The sequence below is a fragment of the Pollicipes pollicipes genome, unplaced genomic scaffold (genome assembly GCF_011947565.3).
Source record: "Pollicipes pollicipes isolate AB1234 unplaced genomic scaffold, Ppol_2.1 Scaffold_4219;HRSCAF=4965_pilon_pilon_pilon, whole genome shotgun sequence".
NCBI classification, from domain to species: domain Eukaryota; kingdom Metazoa; phylum Arthropoda; class Thecostraca; order Pollicipedomorpha; family Pollicipedidae; genus Pollicipes; species Pollicipes pollicipes.
The window spans coordinates 28,792,251-28,812,930 of NW_023596448.1; the positions used below are offsets into that span (position 1 = coordinate 28,792,251).

General features: G+C 56.0%; 2 protein-coding genes across 4 annotated transcripts; one reads left to right on the top strand and one right to left on the bottom strand.

Moving 5' to 3' along the window:
• Positions 1-1,862: 1,862 nt before the first annotated feature.
• Positions 1,863-11,791, bottom strand: LOC119095519 (uncharacterized). Of its 3 annotated transcripts, none has more exons than XM_037218368.1 (7): positions 11,737-11,791; positions 8,054-8,231; positions 7,276-7,355; positions 4,675-4,808; positions 3,823-3,943; positions 3,130-3,211; positions 1,863-2,596 (listed from the first exon to the last, which is right to left on the bottom strand). In XM_037218368.1, the coding sequence occupies exons 2-7, from the start codon at positions 8,196-8,198 to the stop codon at positions 2,346-2,348; spliced, it is 813 nt and encodes a 270-aa protein (XP_037074263.1). In that variant the 5' UTR covers positions 8,199-8,231; positions 11,737-11,791; the 3' UTR covers positions 1,863-2,345. The 3 variants fall into 3 exon arrangements, with proteins under 3 accessions (XP_037074263.1, XP_037074261.1, XP_037074262.1); XM_037218366.1 differs by having other exon boundaries at positions 3,823-3,946; XM_037218367.1 differs by lacking the exon at positions 11,737-11,791 and adding an exon at positions 11,576-11,607 and having other exon boundaries at positions 3,823-3,946.
• A 300-nt stretch (positions 11,792-12,091) lies between these two features.
• LOC119095131 (transcription factor A, mitochondrial-like) lies at positions 12,092-18,242 on the top strand. Its single transcript, XM_037218016.1, has 7 exons — positions 12,092-12,240; positions 13,906-14,045; positions 14,623-14,720; positions 15,643-15,858; positions 16,240-16,326; positions 16,751-16,822; positions 18,198-18,242. The coding sequence occupies exons 1-7, from the start codon at positions 12,170-12,172 to the stop codon at positions 18,240-18,242; spliced, it is 729 nt and encodes a 242-aa protein (XP_037073911.1). The 5' UTR covers positions 12,092-12,169.
• The last annotated feature ends 2,438 nt before the right edge of the window (positions 18,243-20,680 follow it).

The window sequence follows — 20,680 nt, forward strand, 5'->3', positions numbered from 1 at the left end:
ATGAATGCAGACAGGGGGTAGTCGTGTGACGGTCGGGTGGAAGAGAGAGGCGTGAGATGTGAGAGGGCGGGGAGTGGGGTGTGAGACAAATGGTGGAGTGTGAGGGAAGGGTCTGGTTTCGTGTCCCCCCCCCGCAGACAGTTTCAAGAGGCACCTGACCTCCCCCCTCCAATGCCCTCCTCATTGCTTTGGAGTTGTGCGCTGGAAGGCACGCAGCGACGCCATGTTGGGATATACGGCTGTCATGGCCGGAACTTCGATGTTAATTGCGAAACCAGCTGCATCGCCGGCATCTCACGAAGTTAACGATGGGTCATGGACACGGCAGGGAAAGAATGGACGCAAATTGAACACTTGCATTCCCATATCTGTGGAAAACTTAAGCTTCTTGTTATACGCTTGGCAATTTATTAACCCACGCCCGGGCGAGCGAAGTTGGCTTCTCCCTTACGGTTTTTCGACGACAGGCCAAAGACGAGCGCTCGCAGCAAAACGACGCGGTCGGTACCTGCTCATCGATCAGCTTTGTTTCCTATGTGCTGATTTTAAGTTTTCATCGACCAAGATGAGTGACCTAGATAGGTCAGAGGTCAACCTCTAAAAAACTTCGACCTTATATAGCTTTTGTGGACCATTTACCATTGTTCAAACTTGGTTAAGTATTAAAATATGATAGTACCTACAATTTGCATATTTCAGGCTCCTCAAAAATGCGAGGTCAGTGACTTAGTCGGGCAAACTTGTTTTTTTTCGTAAATACTGCAAATTTGTATATCTTTTGTGTAATCTCGGTGTCTGCACATGAGGAAAAGGGTACTAACTTACATGCACAGCTATCATGTAACTGGACCTTGGCCCAGGTCATGACTATATGGATAACTCCATGGATACCTTCTGCAAAATACATGCTAAGCTGAAAAAGGCAGTTTTATGGGCGCACTTGTGGATGTAGAACGTGTTTTGACCTTTCGTAACCTCACATTTGACCAAAGGTCATTCATTTAGTGCGCATCCTCCATGATTTGACGAGACCCTCAAAACGGTATCTCCCTTTTCCTCATACGGCACCAGGGAGTTATAGATCCCAGGGAGGGGGCAACCTCCCCGGCTTGGAGCGGTTGTCTGACCACGTGGCTGGGCGCGGGTTAAGCGTTATTACCACCGCTTTCATGGCGAGGGACGATGGCCGTCGCACTCCGTTTCTCAGGGGCCACACACTCAGCGTTTTCAAACGGCGCCGGGTCCCCCTGTTCTGAAGTGGGACAGATTTACGTCCGAGAGACCGAGTTATTTCAAGGGATGTCATGTCGTTGGACAGGAATTTCAAACACGTAAAAAATTGACATTTCAGTCGACGCTTCGGAGATATTTAAGGAATTTCATGCACCACGCATCACTAGACTAGGCGCATGTCGAGGACTGGATCGTTAACAAAAATCCATGCATGTTCAGGACTAGATCCTTGAAAAAGAACAAAAAGACGAAAAAGTGGACTTCGCCAGCCCTTCTGTTCGTTGCAGAGATAGCGCCTGGGGGGGGGGGGGGGGGGGGGGGGAAGGACCAGCGTCCCGGAGCCGGATTAACAGGCCGCATAATCTTGTATCAGTATGAAATCTAATCTGGCCCCTGTGGCTTGTTTTAAAGGCGACGATGCTGGCTGGCCCGGGGGAGACTAGCCGTCATTCATCACGCAGGCCTTCATTCGTCCACGTAACCTGCACCCCATCATGTCTGCGCTGTCACTCGCCCATCACGGAAGGACGAACCCCTGCATGTCAGGAACGCCAAACACTTCACATAGCCACCCACACCTATGCCGGTTTCCCAGCCTCGCACAAACACTCCCAGATCATCTCCGTGGTATATTGTTATAAGCCTGAGGGCGTCATACGCGGGTCGGGTCACGGCCCCCCCCCCCCAGCGGGGCCGACGGGCCTCTGTCGGAGCAGCCGTCGGAGGCCGAACACTTGAGAGGTGAACCGGTCGGGGCACGGCCTCCCCAGCGGGGCAGACGGGCCTCTGACGGAGCAGCCGTCGGCGGCCGAACACTTGAGAGGTGAACCGGTCGGGTCACGGCCTCCCCAGCGGGACCGACGGGCCTCTGTCGGAGCAGCCGTCGGCGGCCGAACACTTGAGAAGGGGAGCCGGTCAGGTCACGGCCTCCCAAGCGGGGCAGACGGGCCTCTGACGGAGCAGCCGTCGGCGGCCGGACGCTTGAGAAGGGGAGCCGGTCGGATCACGGCTGACGCCACAGTCAAACAACGCCAGACATCACCATGGCGTCGACACAACACGCTTGCTATTACGCCGTCGTTGGATTGGAGACATTTAGACGTAATTCGCCATCAAAATTCAAACTCCAACTCATCGATGGGCGGAGGCGGCGTCGTAGACGGTGGCGCCGCCGCTGGCTGACCCGCGGAACCTGTGGTTTCGGGCACGGCCGCCGGAGAGATCATCCTGAAGCTGAGCACCAGGACGAAGGCGTACACCATGAAGTCGTTCCAGGCTTGCGAGAGGAACGTGATGTAGCGTCCCCACAGGTCCAGCGTTCGGGGCGAAACACCGCAGAGCATCAAGGCCGTACCTAGGAGGCCTGGGGAGGGCGCGCACCACAAGCCGGTTACGGTGGAGTCAGGCGGAGAGAGCATTGCAGCGCATCAACTCAGGACCACGGACGGCACGAACGGTTACGTCATCACTGGATCTATTTCTGCTTTCCGCGTCTGAGGCAGACGTCGTGGCCCCACGTTTTCGGCACTGTTAGCGATAGCGATGAAAATCGGGCTGGATTATGCCGGCAGCTTGTAGAAAGAGGATGTCGAAAAGCCATCTATCTGTACGGACCTGTTTGGACATTCAATGCTTTAAGGCCAACCAATACATCGCTTGAATCACAGGTGTACAACGCTCTGGTAACTCCGCTATATCTTATTGCGTCTCGTCTTGCATAATTTTTCCCTTCACGCCGTGAAAATAACGCAAAGCTATAGCCGCACCACAGGCCCATGAATAGCTCAACTTCACCTGGTCCCAATTTCAATCCGGCAGCGCCCACAGTTTGCCGCCAAAGGCAAACAAAAAGTGGACATATTCCCATCTGTGACAGTGCACACGGGCGGGACTCACCCATGTTGGGTCGCAGAGGCACTGAACAGAGCCGTATAACGTAGGAGGTCGTCTCTAACACGAAGAAAGGCACCAGTACGTTCTGCAGAGAGCGGAGCAACCAAGTCAGCACCAAACATTGAGCACAGCAAGGCAAATCGCGTAACGTGTGAGATGAAGCCGCACCACCGTCAGCTAACACGGGGGACACCATAAACATAGTACGGGTCACAATTTGGGAGACGCTGTGCTGGCGCATTTTACATTGAAAATGTCACAGCGGGTTGAGCTTGGTACATAGATTGTCCACCCGACATTGTGACATTAAAGCGAAATGTGTCTTATCGACGGAGCGCTGAAATCAGTTGATGCTTCTCGCACACATTTTCGCCCAACACATTCCCCCTCCCCCGTTGCGATCGGGCACGTGAGCGCAGCATCCCGCCCGCCAACACAGTCCATCAGTTTGAGGGCTGTTGTTGTTGCGGCTTTGCGACGCGCTCAACTGGTGGGGCTTTATGGCGTCACCTGCCTCTCACCCTGGCAGGAAGGACGGGCACCGCGGGGAATCGAACCCCGCGTCTCCGGCTTCCTAGACGCGCAGTGGTTAACGCAGACACGGGATCAGTTTCAGGGAAAACAGCGTGTCAACACGCGCACATCCGATCCTGCACGTGCTTGTCATTCAGTCAGATCCTCGCACGACAGCCTCACCTGACTGATGAGGGCCCCGAGGCCGGCGAGCACCGACAGCCGGGTGAGCAGCGCCAGCAGAGCCACGACCACCCAGCGGTGCTGATCCCACCGCTGCCACCAAACGCTGGACATCGACGCACCGCTGCAGCATAACACAACCACATTGAGGAGCTCTCAGAGCACCAAGTCATACCAAGTGAGCGCATTTCCTGTTTAGAGGCAATGTACACACAGCGGTACACACAGTGGTACGAACGCCGGCATGTACACTCAGTGGTACATGCTAACCACTGCGCGTTTCGGAAACCAGAGGTACGGCGTTCGATTCCCAGCGGGGCCGTCCCTCCTGCCAAGGTGAGAGGCAGGCGACGCCGTGCATCCTCAGCAGATGCGTGTGTCGTAAAGCCCCAGTGAAAACGAGGTGGTACATGCTTGGAATAACACTGAAAATCCGGAGACGAACGACCCTTCTTTCTTTGGATAGCTCGGCCGATCTACAAGTCGCAGGAGCCATTAACTCCAGCTCCATAGTCCACAGTCAGCCCACGTCCAGACAACCGAGAATGAGGCCGGCAAGGGGCGGCGGTACCGTGATGTGGCATGCCACGAATACGATCTTTCAGTACTGTTTACCAGCAGGCCGAAGCAGCAACTTTATCCTGAAATGCAGCTGTTCCGTTGGGTTGGCCGGGTCTTGGCCACAAATTATGCTTAGCAAGGACTTTGAACCAAAAGCCATCTCTGCCAAACACTCGATCAAACTGAACACACGTCACCCACTGCCACCACCGGCATCATCATCACACCAAGTCCATCACCACGACCATCGCCGAGTGGGCCCCGCCTGGCTCCGCCTCTGCGCCGTCTCACCGCAGTCCATCAGTGGCGTCCCCAGGCACGCCGGCCGGCGGGGCCTGACCGTTCAGCTGGCGGAACAGGTCCTCCACGTTGGGCGGCGGCGCGCCGGCCGGCCACCCGGCGTCCCGCTGGGCTCGGCGCAGAATCTGCACAGCGGGTCAGAGGCCAGATCATCATGTCAGGAGGCGCTGGGTCAGCACATATCATGTCCGGAGGCGTAGGGTCAACAGACATGGAATCAGGAGGCGCCGGGTCAGCAGATATCGCATCACGAGGCGCCGGGTCAGCACATATCGTGTCAGGAGGCGCAGGGTCGGCAGACATCGTGTCAGGAGGTGCCGGGCCAGCAGACATCGTGTCAGGAGGCGTAGGGTCAGCAGACATCGTGTCAAGAGGTGTCGGGTCAGCAGACATCGTGTCAGGAGGCGCCGGGTCAGCAGACATCTATCAGGAGGCGCCGGGTCAGCAGACATCTATCAGGAGGCGCCGGGTCAGCAGACATCGTGTGAGGAGACGCCAGGTTAGTGGACATCGTGTCAGGAGGTGCCGGGTCAGCAGCCAACGTGTCAGGAGGTGCCGGGTCAGCAGGCATCGTGTCAGGAGGCGCCGGGTCAGCAGGCACCGTGTCAGGAGGTGCCGGGTCAGCAGGCAACGTGTCAGGAGGTGCCGGGTCAGCAGACATCGTGTCAGGAGGTGCCCGGTCAGCAGACATCGTGTCAGGAGGTGCCGGGTCAGCAGACATCGTGTCAGGACGTGCCGGGTCAGCAGACATTGTGTCAGGAGGCGCCGGGTCAGCAGACATCGTATCAGGAGGAGCCGGGTCAGCAGACATCGTGTCAGGAGGTGCCGGGTCAGCAGGCATCGTGCCAATAGGTATGACACTGGGGGTCAGGTCAAAATGTGCCCGGTCAGTACACCGTCAGGTCAGTTGTGGTCAGGCCAGTACAAGTCACTAGTCAGGAATCACATCCAGGGATGATGAGATGGGCCTCCCTGATGTGCGTGGAGAAAACGAGTTAAACGCTTAGCTGTATAGTTCAAGGTGATCATGCTGAAGAGGCCTCAATAGCCCCATTTAGATAGGATTAATTTGTTATGTTGCCAGATAGACCATAGCGAGGGCCAGAAATTCTCTAGAAATGGCCAAATTCTTGCTGACACCAGGTGCGTTGTGACGGTTGCGGACGCTTTTGCTAACCGTTATCCAGTTCTTTAAGTTGTTGAATACAAAGTGAGGGCATGACACGACAATATATAAGCTCAAAAAGGCTTACACCTGAGCTATACGTATATGTGCACTGTTTCGTGCGGCGCAGTTTGATATCCCTTGGCCCAGGCTTCCATATCCTTCAGCGGCGGCCGCGGCCAGTCGCTGATTGGTCCAGGCTCCGTCCAAAGTGTGTCGTCAGTGACGATTGGTCGAGTGTTGTGGAGGTGGAGGGGAGTCCGGAATAAAAGCGAAGGGAAACTTGCATGAAAGCAAGAGTGTCTTGTTCTGCCAAAGCTAGATGAAACAAAAGACTGCCAAGCGGGTGATAACCTTCCCGGTTGCGGGCCACGCCCACGGCCTGCGATAAATGCCATGTAACTGGGACTGCTGGCTACTATAAAGACCATTTCACTGTAGAAATTTAACTGTAATAGAAAGCACCTTGGTGCCGCCTATGCCTCCAGAGGTCAGAGGTCGAATCAACAGAGATCACGCATCAGGTCAGCAACGGTCAGAGGTCAGATCACCAACCGTCAGAGGTCAGGTCACCAACAGTCAGAGGTCAGGTCAGCCAGCTACATATGCAATCAACCTAAGAAAAACATGACCTGCTGCTTTTGCAAACAGCTGTTATTCATTACATACACATCGCCGTCACTCAACGATAAACGAAGCAGCACAAAGAAACGTAACAGAGACCCGATGCCTCTTCATGCTAACATCTGTTAAAAAACGTTTTAGCCACCACAGCTGCATGTGCCCAGCCTCATCACATCCCTATGGGTCTCGCGAAGCAAATCAGCCTCATGCTTGGCATTCTACAACATTCACCAAGTCCAAGCACAAGTTGTGTGACGCACTGCCTGAGATCATCAGGCTTCCTCTGACCATCCAAAGAGGCGAGCGTCACCGGCACCCCTTGGCCAGCTCTTTATTGGCAAGGCTGTTAGTAAGGGCGGTTCTTGATTAAGTGGCGGGTGCTGCTTTGCTTATTGCTGAATAACAGCGTTGTTCATGTACCGGGCAACAGCTATTGGAAGGGCGTCTGCCCGACGCCGTTGCCCGTGGCATCAAAGGTAACTACATCACAACGCACCCTACACCTTGAACTTGGCCATTCGTGTGCCATGTGTCTACCTGTGGCGCCACCTGCACCACCCCCGGGCAGCAGCTGTCTTGTCAGTGGGGCACCACCCCCGGGCAGCAGCTGTCTCGCCAGTGGGGCACCGCTCCCCGGGCAGCAGCTGTCTCGCCAGTGGGGCACCGCTCCCCGGGCAGCAGCTGTCTCATCAGTGGGGCACCACCCCCAGGCAGCAGCTGTCTCATCAGTGGGGCACTGCTCCCCGGGCAGCAGCTCTCGCCAGTGGGGCACTGCTCCCCGGGCGGCCGGGGCGGTCCATTACCTCGTGAATGGGCTGGTCGGGTGGGTCTGGGCACGCCTCGGCCGCCTCCGCCGGTCCCACCAGCTCCTCCGCCGGCGGCGCTGCGCGAGAAACGGACCGGGCCTGTCACGCGAGGGCTGGCAGGCGACGGCGGGAATGTAAGCACGCTGAGACTGACCGATGTTTCCGTCCGGCACGGCGCCATGAAGCTGAGCGCGCCCGCCGCCGCCCGCCGTGGGTGACGTCCCCCAGCACCCGACCTCCCAGCTGAGCACGAGGTGCCAGCAGATGACATCAGCCCCGATGCTGTCGTGACGCCGAGCGCGCCCGCCGCGGGTGACGTCCCTCAGCACCCGACCTCCCAGGTGAGCACGAGGTACCAGCGGATGACATCAGCCCCGATGCTGTCGTGACGCCGAGTGCGCCCGCCGTGGGTGACGTCCCTCAGCACCCGACCTCCCAGGCGAGCACGAGGTGCCAGCAGATGACATCAGCCCCGATGCTGTCGGCGCGCGCGCGCCGCCCCGGGACGTGCCATGTCATGACAGGCGACAGTGGGAACAATTCCACCACAGCGAACACTTCCCCGACAGCGACGCCATGCCACAAACAATATTTACCATTATATAAATTTAACCAAGTATTTTGAAGTAGCACTTTGTCATTGAAGCCCTTGCAAGTTCACCTGGTCCGGACCCTCACTCCACCACATAAGCAGAGCAGCTTTAATCCAACAGTGCTTGCCCCCAGCTTGCCCAGTGCTTCCCAACAAGGGCACACTGCACATGCTGAGTGTTACCGTGATTTCTGACGGGCTCGGCAGCATCACTCCGGCCACACAGTCGGCTCATGCGGCTCTGGGCGTTCTCCAGGATCTTCCTCTGGCGCGCCTCTCGCCGGCGGTCGGCGGCGCTCCGGCCGTCCGCCACTGCTGCTCCGTCCATTGTTGGCGCTCACTGGTCAGCAGAGCCAGTGGGCTGTTGGCAGAGGGGGGGGGGGGGGTGATGGTCAGCAGCGAAACATGGGAGTATCACAGAGCTCCAGTAGTGAGAAGGGAGCCTGGACAGGCAGCCCAGTGGTGATGATGGTCAGCAGCAGGACATGGTGGCATCACAGGGCTCTAGTAGTGAGAAGGGAGTCTGGACAGGTGACCCAGGGGTGATGATGGTCAGCAGCAGAACATGGCAGCATCACAGGGCTCCAGTGGTAAGAAGGGAGACTGGACGGGCAACCCAGGGGTGACGTTGGTCAGCTGCGGAACATGGCAGGATCACAGGGCTCCAATGGTGAGAAGGGAGAATGGACAGGCAACCCAGGGGTGACATTGGTCAGCAGCAGAACATGGCAGGATCACAGGGCTCCAGTGGTGAGAAGGGAGAATGGACAGGCAACCCAGGGGTGACATTGGTCAGCAGCAGAACATGGCAGGATCACAGGGCTCCAGTGGTGAGAAGGGAGAATGGACAGGCAACCCAGGGGTGACATTGGTCAGCAGCAGAACATGGCAGGATCACAGGGCTCCAGTGGTGAGAAGGGAGACTGGACAGGCAACCCAGGGGTGACATTGGTCAGCAGCAGAACATGGCAGGATCACAGGGCTCCAGTGGTGAGAAGGGAGACTGGATGGGTGACCCAGGGGTGATGATGGTCAGCAGCAAAACATGGCGGCATCACAGGGCCACAGTAGTGAGAAAGGAGCCTGGACAGGCAACCCAGGGATGATGATGGTCAGCAGCACAACATGGCAATATCACAGAGCTCCAGTGGTGAGGAGGGAGACTGGATGGGTGACCCAGGGGTGATGATGGTCGGCAGCAGAACATGGCAGCATCACAGGGCCACAGTAGTGAGAAGGGAGACTGGACGGGCAACCCAGGGGTGACATTGGTCAGCAGCAGAACATGGCAGGATCACTGGGCTCCAATGGTGAGAAGGGAGCCTGGACAGGTGATGGACAGGTAATATCAGCACAGGAACATAAAGAGCTGACTAAGCAATGCACTGGCTGATGACATTCCAAAATTATCAAGTTAGTTATCCAAGATGTAAATGTAAAGTCATACTTCCCAAACCCTTTGTCCCCAGTGGCACCCACATACTATCAGTCATTCACCATTGGCTGGGCTAATCTCTTGCCCTTTGACACTAAACCCAGACACCTAAGCCGGCTGGCCCTTGGAGATGGACTGACTGTTGACAGCCAGTTTGATGTGATTGGCCAACTTTAACTGAGGGGGAGGGCAACAGCCATTAGGCAGTGAACCCTGAGTCAAATGTGTAATAACATAGACAATGCTGACATCCCTGCTGCCCAACAACATTGAAACACTGTTAGCCCAAAGGGTCAGGGTGTACTTTCCTACCTAACGTTAGAAAAAATCATTGTACACCATTCGTCGTGTTTAAGGCATGACATATCGTAAATAATCTCAAAACAGGTAGAATCATGCTCCTACTTTCGAATTTCAGTAACTTCGATGGCGGGCCCCCGAGCGCCGCGCGCACCGCACCGCCTGGACTCCCCAGCGCCGTTTCCGCGTTGCCGTTGCGTAAATGCAATAGTTCTGCGTACCAAGAACTGTACAAAATGTACGGGACCAAAGTAAACCATTCGTCATGTTTAAGGCAGGACATATCATAAATAATCACAAAACAGGTAGATTAATGATCTTAGCTTCAATTTTTTTACAATTACGATGGCGAGCTCCCGAGCGCCGCACACACACAGCACCCGCGACACCGGCGCCATTACTGCTCGGGTCACAACATTACTGCGAACCGTAAAAATGTACCGGGACAAGGTAGCAAGAATCCATGAAATTTGATCCCCGACGCCAACGGGACCATGCGTTGCAGGGGGATTGGGTGGGGAATGTAAAGCAAAATGAGAACATGGCAGCTAAATAAAAGCTCACTATATGGCACCTATATATGGCATGGAACATGGATGCCAATGAGATGCTGGGTTGAAGGGGATATAGGGTGGGGAGGCTAGGTTAGGTTAGGTTAGGTTAGGTTAGGTTAGTTAGGTTAGGTTAGGTTAGGTTAGGTTAGGTTAGGTTAGGTTAGGTTAGGTTAGGTTAGGTCAGTTAGGTTAGGTTAGGGTAGGGTAGGTCAGCTTAGCTAAGCTTAGGTTCTGGTCTATTCTCGGGTTAGGTTAGGTTAGGTTAGGTTAGGTTAGGTTAGGTTAGGTTAGGTTAGGTTAGGTTAGGTTAGGTCAGGTCAGGTCAGGTCAGGTCAGGTCAGGTCAGGTCAGGTCAGGCTAGCTTAGCCTAGCTTAGCTTAGGTTCTGGTCTATTCTCAGTTAGGTTAGGTTAGGTTAGGTTAGGTTAGGTTAGGTTTGGCTAGTTTAGGATATGTTCTGGACTATTCTGGCCTGCATGTTTCATAAATGTACCTAAACTCGATAAGAAACGATTTTGGTTGCTTTATTATTGTTACCCTGGTCCCGTACATGTTTTATGGTTCTTGATAAGCAGAAATATTGTGCTTTCGCAACAACGCAGAAACGGCGCTTGGAAGTCGAGGCAGTGCGGTGCGGGGCGTGCGGCGCTCGGGAGCTCGCTATCGTATTTATTAAAATTCGAGGGTGGGAGCACGATTCTATCTGTTTTGAAATTATTTACGATATGTTCCGCCTTAAACACGACGAATGGTTTACCTTGGTCCCGTACATTTTGTAGAGTTCTTGGTAAGCAGAAATATTGTATTTACGCAACGGCAACGCAGAAACGGCGCTGGGGAGTCCAGGCGGTGCGGTGCGCGCGGCGCTCGGGAGCCCGCCATCGAAGTTATTGAAATTCGAAGGTAGGAGCATGATTCTACCTGTTTTGAGATTATTTATGATATGTGCCGCCTTGAACACGACGAATGGTGTGCAATGATTTTTTCTAACGTTAGGTAGGAAAGTACACCTACACCGCCCAAAGAGTGCCTACACAGCTGACAGATGGGGCCTGCTAGCCAGTACTGCAACATCAGCTGCTACAGGCATGGCACAGCAGATCAATTGTCTTGCTGACTGCCATCAGGCCAATTGGATTTACAACAGTGAGGAGTAACAATTTTGATGGTGCCAATTCACAGAACATATTTGAAAAACAATTTTTTTCCACACCAGGCCCCAGCAGGTGTCCACCATGACCGTTTGCCAACATCGATGCAGAGGCAATTTACAACAGGAAAGTTAGCTACCCATCTACCCTTAAATACATTGCAAATGTTTTTTTCTGCCTAGGTACTGCAGTGCGCACATGGTAGCATGAGCAGGTAGTTAATTCACGGTGTGCAAATACAGGCCAGTGCCGGTCACTGCACATACTTTGAACCTGATATACCCGGTCTAATTTTGTACCAACGCCGGTTCATGCATTACATATAGATTTCGATAAAACCGAAACTGGTATAATATGCCATTTTATGCATGTATCCATAGGAAACACTCCACAAACAAATTTACCACCACCCCAATTCGACACCCACCTCCCGACTTAAGTCCTACGCAGTGACAATCACAGCAAGCGATCCAGCCTCGATCATTAGAATCAAGGATGCCTGCTACAACCAAAATAAAGATACTGGGCAATAAATGACGTCAGGTAAATGTAAATTAGTCGATATGAAATTTTGTAGTTTTTTTCTTACCTTTTGAATTTTCAATAAAATAAAAATTGCTCTTTTACCAGTCTTTTTAGACGAAATGCAAAAAACAAAACCTGAATCACAACAACGCAAACGGAAAGCCATCGTACTAAAAATAAGAGCCAGGCCTTGTGGTGAAAACAGCGCATCCGCGACAAAGAGCTGAGAAACGCGCTGTTTGTTTTCGAGAGAGCATTTCAGTTGAACGGCGTCGTTGTCCAGGGGGCTGTGCATCCAACGGTCTAGTGCATCGCGTTGTTTAAGTGTTGTCGCTATGGCGTTGAGATTCTTGATAAATTTCTCAAACAAGCCGGTGGAGAAGATTGCTACTTCGCTTTTATTTAGGTACTTGGGTATTATGCATCTTCTATGTGAACCGCATCATCAGTTTCTAACTTACAGCAGGGAGCAGCACAGTTAAGGCTAGGTGCATAGGCGCTGGGGTTCAGGCTGATGCGCTATGGTTAGACTCAGTCTATGCATTTAATACCATACAGCTCAGCCCATATTATGACTGTGCCCAGCAGGGGTTATGTCTCCATATTTGGAAAATCTAGAGCACATTGCTCAGTTTTGCTCGCAAGCCAAGTTAAGCACTGAAGCCGTGACAATTGCCTATTTATCTCCATATTGCAGTGAAAGTTTTAAGGTCAGTCATCACTAAGACCATCTGAAAATTTAGCCATTTCACACCACTTCCACCATAACAAGATTGAGCATATGAAGCTCAGAGTTGGAAGGTGGACTGAAGTACTGGAATGATGATGCAGTTTGTTGCATTAGCCATGATTTCAAAAGGGTTCAAGGTGGGCATTTGTGGCTTGCTTCATAAGAACACCTCATATGTAAGCCACCTTTAAGACTGGAAACATCATCACTAATCATCAAACAGAGGAATGTTATTCATCAGTTGTGACCCAACCTTAGGACTTTTATGACCATGAAAATGATGGCAGCCATGGGTCTTCAACACCGCTGGCACAACACTGATGCTTAAAAACCATCCCTTCAGATCAAGGCCAGCTGCTTATCCTCATCTTTGGATACTGGTTGTTGGTTAGTTGACATGACAGGTAAAAGTCTGGTGTCTTAGTATCTTAAAAGTGTAATTTTCTTGAAGCTGTCCAGCAATAATGTTGCATGCATGCAACTGTGTAACCTAACAACCTAACTTTACCTAATCAAATCTCACCTCACTACAACCCACCCCACCCCACTGTGCTCTACTAGACCAGACCAGACCAGATGAGACCAGACCAGACCAGACCAGACCAGACCAGACCAGACCAGACCCTACATGATCTAACCTTACCTTACCTTACCTAACTCTTTTCCTAATTATACCCCTGCTCCTACTCCTACCCCAACTCCTATCTCACCCCTACCCCCATTGCAATCCTACCCATACTCCTACCCCAATCCCTTCCTCACCCCTACCTGTCCTGCTTTCCCACCCCTACTACTACCCCTACCCTGACTCCCACTCCCATTCCTGTTCCCACTCCCACAAATCATCCCCACTCCTACTCCCACTCCCACTTCCACTTCCATTTCCACTTCCACTTCCACTTCCACTTCCACTTCCACTTCCACTTCTACTTCTACTTCTACTTCCACACTTCCACTCACACTCACACTCATGGTGGAAAAGCAAATGTTGGCCTTGATCTGGTGGGGGGGGGGGGGGGAAGGGACACCCAACTTTATGAAGTAGGCCACAACAGGGGTGAAACAATTTTTAATGTATGCCAGAGGTAGTTTTAGCCATTTTCCATCAGTCATCTCCTCCCATTCCAACTCATTTTGCTAACCATACCCTCGGCTTCCGCCGCAACCAGAACTGGGTGTGATGAATGCTCTTTTAACCAATATTGCTGCAGATGTGCTGTGGTGCGCAAGACCCCAGCTGCCGTCGTGAGGTTGGACACCGCCAAGCCAGTCGTGTACACGATGTTGCGGCCGGTCGTCTCGTGCGGCCCTGACCTGACCCGTGAGCCGGTCCTGTCACAGACACTCGGCCGGCGCCAAGACCTCGGCGCCGGGCGTCACGCTGCCGCAGAAGCCGAAGATGCCCCGCTCCGGCTACATCAGGTTCGTCGCCGAGACCATGGCCAAGCTGAAGACGGAGGCGCCCGGCACCAAGTCTTCAGGTGGGCCGGGATGGCGCCGAGTGCTGCCGCCTCCCGTCCCCCGCCGCCGGGTGGGGACTGTGCGGTCCTGGTCTGGGGCGGGGGTCTGGCGGAACTGCACGGCGGACTGACCGGGGCTGGCCGGCTGCGTGTCCTCTCGTCGCGCGGGTCTAACGGGCGTCGGTTTGTGGGGCAAGCTTGGTCAGGAAGGCCGCTCGTGAGATGTCCGGTCCGGCACAGCCCCCGCCTCCCCATTAAGTCACGCCCGGGGTGGTCAGTCATTATTTTCGATGTTTTTTTACCGGGTGTAACTACTGCATGTTAATGCATATTTGGAAAAGAGGCAGGTGCAGTTTATGCCTGAGTGACCCGCTCCGACAAAGCGTAGAAACACCGTCAGCGTGATCAGCAGTTAATTGTCACAGAAAGAGCCACGGCTCATTCCATGGCAAAGCGTAATGCAGTGGTGAGCAGAGTGCCTGCTGCTAACTTTCTTCAGTTGCGCCGGGCGTTGGAGCGCTAACTTGCCTTATTTGGAGCGTCCGCAGCGTCGGCTGTCACCGTCCGGCCGTGACGTCATCACTCCCGTGCTCTCCAGACATGGTGGTGAAGGCGTCGAAGCTCTGGAGGGAGCTGGATCCCGCTGAGCGGAAGCGCTTCAACGACGCGTCCGCCACCGAGAGGGCCAAGTGGCACGTAAGACCAACGCGGGTTGTACACGACGCGTGCTGAGGATTGTGATGAGCTGTCAGGGGGAGCTTTCAGGGGGATCTGAAACCTCGAAATAGTCGTGTGCTCCGGGTCTGGTCCGTGTGCCCCGGGTCTAGTCCGTGTGCTCCGGGTCTAGTCCGTGTGCTCTGGGTCCGTGCTCTGCAACGCGTCGTGATGCCATGCTTTTCTGGCGTCGTTTTGCAGATGACAGTGGCAACGTAGTGGCAGTGTACTTTACTCGCACAGGTCGCCGAATTTGGTCACGTCTCCCTGGTGATGATAATGAAGGTAATCATGTCTTCTTACCACTTAGCAGTTCATGACGGTGTGTGTGAGTTTGGCTTGCCTTGTCGGGTCATGACTCAGACGCCGTCATCGACACTGCATCTGATGGCGTCCGCTTACACTCGCCTGACTCGGGACTCACTGGTCCGAGACCGCTGGGGGCGACCCTCTGACTCGGGACTCACTGGTCCGAGACCGCTGGGGGTAACCATCTGACTCGGGACCCTTGAACTCCGCCGCTCCTCTCCTTTTCCGTCAGAAGAGGACTGCATGTCGCTCCCCCACCGCGTCCCCCACGCCCCCATGCCCCCTTCCACCAGGAACGGGTGACGAGTTCATCTCCCCCGATCCCCGTCGAAGGTACCCACGTCTCAGCAGCGCACGAGATAGCTTCCGCTCACCCCGCCAATCCCGTCATAAGTTTGTACGCGCTCCCCTCATCTCTCCCTCCCTTGCGGCAGCCAGTCGCCGCCCTTCCCCCTCCCCCCATTTACCACTTGTGCTCCGTCAAAAGGTCCTCATCACCCCAGCCCTGCCCCGCCCCACCAGGGGAAGGTGGCCGCGTTCGAGAGCGTGACCAGCTGGTGGTCCTCGTCACCCCAGCCCTGCCCCGCCCCACCAGGAAAAGGTGGCCGCGTTCGAGGCGCAGCTCAGCCAGCGCGAGCGTGATCAGCTGGTGGCCGAGCGGCAGCGGCAGCGCGACCGGCAGAGGGACGAGCGACAGCGGCGCCAGCGGCGGCGCCAGCTTACCGACCTGCAGCGGCCGCGCAAGCCGCCCAACTCCTTCATGCTCTTCTACATGGAGCGCGTGCCCGAGCGCAAGGACATGCATCAGAAGGTCGGCAGCGGCGGGCGCAGGCGCGCTGGATTGGAGGTGGTCGGGGGAGTGGCAGGCCACGGCTGGACGAGCGGGGGATGGGGAGAGGTAGGGGAAGTGGTCGGGGAAGGGGAGGCCACGGCTGGACGGGCCGGGTAATGGAGGTGGGTGGGATGGGGTGGGGAGACGGGGTGGGTGGGTGGAATATCCGCCTTGTCTAACGCGAGCGTATAATTCGCCGCTGGGAGTGGGAGATTGGAGAATAAAGCTGGGTCCAGAAATGAGAGATTGTTTTTGTTTCCCGGTCATTTCCCGGTTTCTTGATACGTCAGCCACTGCGTCACCGGCGCGACACGGGCTGGGTGGCGGGCAGGACCATGACCCCGTCCTGCTCCGTTTCAGGAGTTCCTGGCGGAGATTGGCAAGCGCTGGGCTGGCATGAGCGAGGAGGATAAGTTTCCCTACGTCAAGCGGTTCCAGGACCTGAAGGTACGGTCGCCGGTGTCGCACACGCCGGTGTGCGACACTGCTGTCCGTTTTCGTCTGCTTGGTGTGTGCGTGCCCTGATGGTGCTGTCCGTTCCGCTCGATCAGGCTTTGTCTGTTCGGTTTGTCTCAAACGAAGTGGCATTATCTGCGCTTTCTTTCAGCGTGTGTGCACAGTCCGTGAGCTTGTGACGTCACAAGCGCGCGGATTTTGTTCCGAAAAACACGAACGACGTGGCTGAAAAGCTTGGCACTGCTGCACCTCTGATCTCAATGGCCATTATTTGGTGATGGGGTCGGCTTCGTACATTCCCGAGATTGACTTGTGGTGCCATGGTCAATGCTGTTTGGTCGGCCGCTGGGTGTTAATTGACTAGCAGCAGCGTTTGAGTTCATCTCTCATTTTTGCCCGCATCGGTGCCGTGCAGGAGACGTACGCCAAGGAGCTGGAGGCTTGGGAGAAGCGAATGATCAAGGAGGGACGGTCCGATCTCGTCGGAGTGAGTTTTCCGACCAGGGGGGGGGGGGGGGGGGGCGCCGGGTAGACCTGAGCCAGTGACCGGAAGTCCGGAGTGAGTAACCTCAGACCGCCAGGCGCAGACCCAGATGGGGCCGCTGGCCTGGAACTGAGCCAGTGACCCAGTGTCCAGAGTGAGTAACCTCAGACCGCCAGGGGGCAGACCCACAGCGGACCGCTGGGCTAGGACTGAGCCAGTGATCGTGATCGAGGAGCCTACGCTCTGTTGGTGTGTGCTGCCGGTGTTTGCGTGCCACGTGATCGAGGAGCCTACGCTCTGTTGGTGTGTGCTGCCGGTGTTTGCGTGCCACGTGATCGAGGAGCCTACGCTCTGTTGGTGTGTGCTGCCGGTGATTGCGTGCCACGTGATCGAGGAGCCTACGCTCTGTTGGTGTGTGCTGCCGGTGTTTGCGTGCTACGTGATCGAGGAGCCTACGCTCTGTTGGTGTGTGCTGCCGGTGATTGCGTGCCACGTGATCGAGGAGCCTACGCTCTGTTGGTGTGTGCTGCCGGTGATTGCGTGCCACGTGATCGAGGAGCCTACGCTCTGTTGGTGTGTGCTGCCGGTGTTTGCGTGCCACGTGATCGAGGAGCCTACGCTCTGTTGGTGTGTGCTGCCGGTGATTGCGTGCCACGTGATCGAGGAGCCTACGCTCTGTTGGTGTGTGCTGCCGGTGTTTGCGTGCTACGTGATCGAGGAGCCTACGCTCTGTTGGTGTGAGCTGCCGGTGATTGCGTGCCACGTGAGCGAGGAGCCTACGCTCTGTTGGTGTGAGCTGCCGGTGTTTGCGTGCCACGTGATCGAGGAGCCTACGCTCCGTTGGTGTGTACTGCCGGTGTTTGCGTGCCACGTGATCGAGGAGCCTACGCTCTGTTGGTGTGAGCTGCCGGTGTTTGCGTGCCGAAGGTGAATCACTTTCTCCGCTTCTCCCTGCACGTGCATGAGTTGAATTACAATGAACCGAGAGTCGACATGTGGGAGCATTGACCTGTGGGCAGCGTGTTTTGTACACGGAACCGTGTGAAGTGTGAAAGGTCGTCGCATCGTCATGAACCAGACACGTTGCCAGTGACAAATCATAGCAACAGCCCAAATTATAGGTCGCTAAACATGCAGGCATTCCTTGTGCTGAATTGACAGTTTCTTCACTTAAGCCAAAATCTGCTTGCATATGCATTGCTAGATTGAAGGCCTTTTCGTTTTGTTTGAAAGAAAACTTATTGTTCTTGGCGTTTTAAAACCGAATTTGACCCGATGCTCGTTGGACCCGGCGCTGGAATGTTCCTGCTGCAGCAGGGCGCCTGCACTCAGCTTTGGCCTGACCTGACCCTTGACCCCGTCGTCAGCCGCCTCTCAGCCGGTGCTCGCCGAGGAGGAGGTCACCAAGGGTCGCCACCGATAGGACGGCGCCGGCGGTGGCGGCGGCGTCCGGGCGCGCGGCAAGGTCAAGTCGGGGGTTATTGCTGGGATGGAGGTCAGATCGGGGGGCAGGACCAAATCAGAGATCAATTCGGGGTTAATGGTCGAGCGAGAGGTCACGCCCGGAGTCAAGGTCACGAAGACTGCTCCGAAGTCCAAGGTCAAAGTTACACCTAAGGCGGAAGTGAAGCCCAAACCTGCACCCAGGTCCAAGGCCAAGACCGCATCCAAGGCCGAAGTGCAGTCCAAGGCGGTACCGAAGCCCAAGGCCAGGGTCGCACTCAATGTCGAACTGAAGCCCAAGTCCTCACCGAAGACGAACGTCAGTGCAGCCACGTCTAAGACCCCACCGAAGCCGGAACGCGAGCGAACAGCCGGGCCCGAGCCCAGCGCCAGGGCCGCTCTCGGGATACCAGCCCAGCCCTCTGCGCCGGCCGCTACAGGGGCATGTGCGGAGGTGTCGGCGGCTGGCGCGGAGGCGGTCCGCGGCGCGTTCCAGTTGGTGCCGTTGGCCCCTGGGCCGCCGCCGCCGCCGCCGCCCGCGGGTCCGGCGCCGGAGCCGGAGCCGGAGCTGGAGCCAGAACTGGAGCCAGAACCAGAGCCAGAGCCAGAGCCGGAGCCGGAGCCGGAGCCGCAGCCGCAGCCGCAACCGCAACCGCAGCCGCAGCCGCAGCCGCAGCCGGAGCCGGAGCCGGAGCCGGAGCCGGAGCCGGAGCCGGAGCTGGAGCCAGAACCAGAGCCAGAGCCAGAGCCAGAGCCGGAGCCGCAGCCGGAGCCGGAGCCGGAGCCGGAGCCGGAGCCGGAGCCGGAGCCGGAGCCGGAGGAGCTTTTCCGGCTGTCGGCCGGTGTAATCGGACGGAGGGCCGCCTGGCGTCCGCTCTGCACCCTTCGCTGCTGGTCGCCATGACTGACAGTCGCCGCGAGGGGACGCTCGCCTCGGCTCTCAGTCACGGCTCCGGGTCACTGTTCCCGGCCATGTCACGGTCCCGGCTCGGTCTCAGACGCGTTATGTTGCGGGTCCTCCGGCACCGTTGGACTCTGGCCAGTCTCGGACTGGGCTGAACGAGAGTCGTACAGGGGCGGCGGGGGCTAGCGCCGGGGCCGGGTGGGATAGGTTGGGAGGGTCGGGAACCCGGGCTGTCAGGTGACACAGCCCCCGCTGACGGGTGCGATCTGCCGCCAAAGCTGCGCTGCCCAGCGCGGGCACGCTCGCGGAGCGCAGCCGGCTGGTGAGCTGGCTGTGGAAGAGCAGCAGTCGGGAAAACGGGCTGGCTGAGGGCTGGCAGCCGGCTAGTGATGAGCTGGCTGAGGACTAGCAGCAGTAGGGAAGACAGGCGCCGTTTTGGCGCGACTTCAGTGCTTCTGGCGGGAACAAACACCGACGCGATTACTTCTAGAGTTGCACGCGCTCAGCACGCGCTGGGTCAGCTGGCTGTTTTTTCGTCAAGTTGGGTTTTTGGTCTAGGACTGTCGCGAATCCCTTCCGATGACTCTTTCATTGTCCAAACATGTTTGCAATGCCTATGCCGCCAACTTTCTGTTGGAGCCTGGCCTCTCGTCTGTTTTGCCGCTGCCACTGCCATCTGTTGGTTTGCCGCCATCGCCACAGGCGGCGGGTGTTTGCCTCCCGCCCGGCGAATGTCCCAGGCAAGATTGCAGCTGCTTGTTTCTGGCGTTTTTTAGAGCTTTTGTACCGTACAATAATGGGCACGGCTGTGTCCCGAGTGCCACCGAGTAGAGGTGTATGCGTGAGGCGGGTGATAGCGTGACTGTAGTGTTTCGTCCAGCTCTGGAATAAAGGCACGTTTTGCATAGTCAGGTGGTCTGCCCTAGAGCGGGATGCTGGAGACCTTGACAGCGGAGAAGGTCGATGCAATGGTTGACACAGGAAGGCAACCGCCCTTCCGCCACCAGAAAACCAACGTGGGACACCCAAATTTTTTTGTCCTTTAGATTCCGCAGCACTTTCTTGCGCACGGGAATGACCACCCACATTGACCAGACTTCTTTGTTTCATTTTCCGGCCGCTGGTGATCGCCCTGAAGTCATCATCAGAGCAGCCGGCCGCCGTTTCGCATGAAGTAGCACGCCAAAGTCATTGGAGACACTTGTGCGCGCCATTAAGTTATGACAGAGGGAAAACCTCTGCAGTGGAAGGGAGCAGATGCTCACGTGGAGAAGAGTGGTACCACGCCCTGTGCCCCTTGCAGGCGCAAATGGTGCACACTTCGCGCACGTGGCCGCGCGCGACGCACGCGACATTAAACCCGCCCCGTCACTCCAATTCGCCAAATAGCGTTCCAATCACATTCCTGGCTTCATGCTGGGGCTATTGTTTGGATTTGCTGACGGAACCGACGCATTGGGTCCTCCGTGCTTCACAACCCTCGCACCGGGCATCGGCTTCCATCCAGGTCCTGG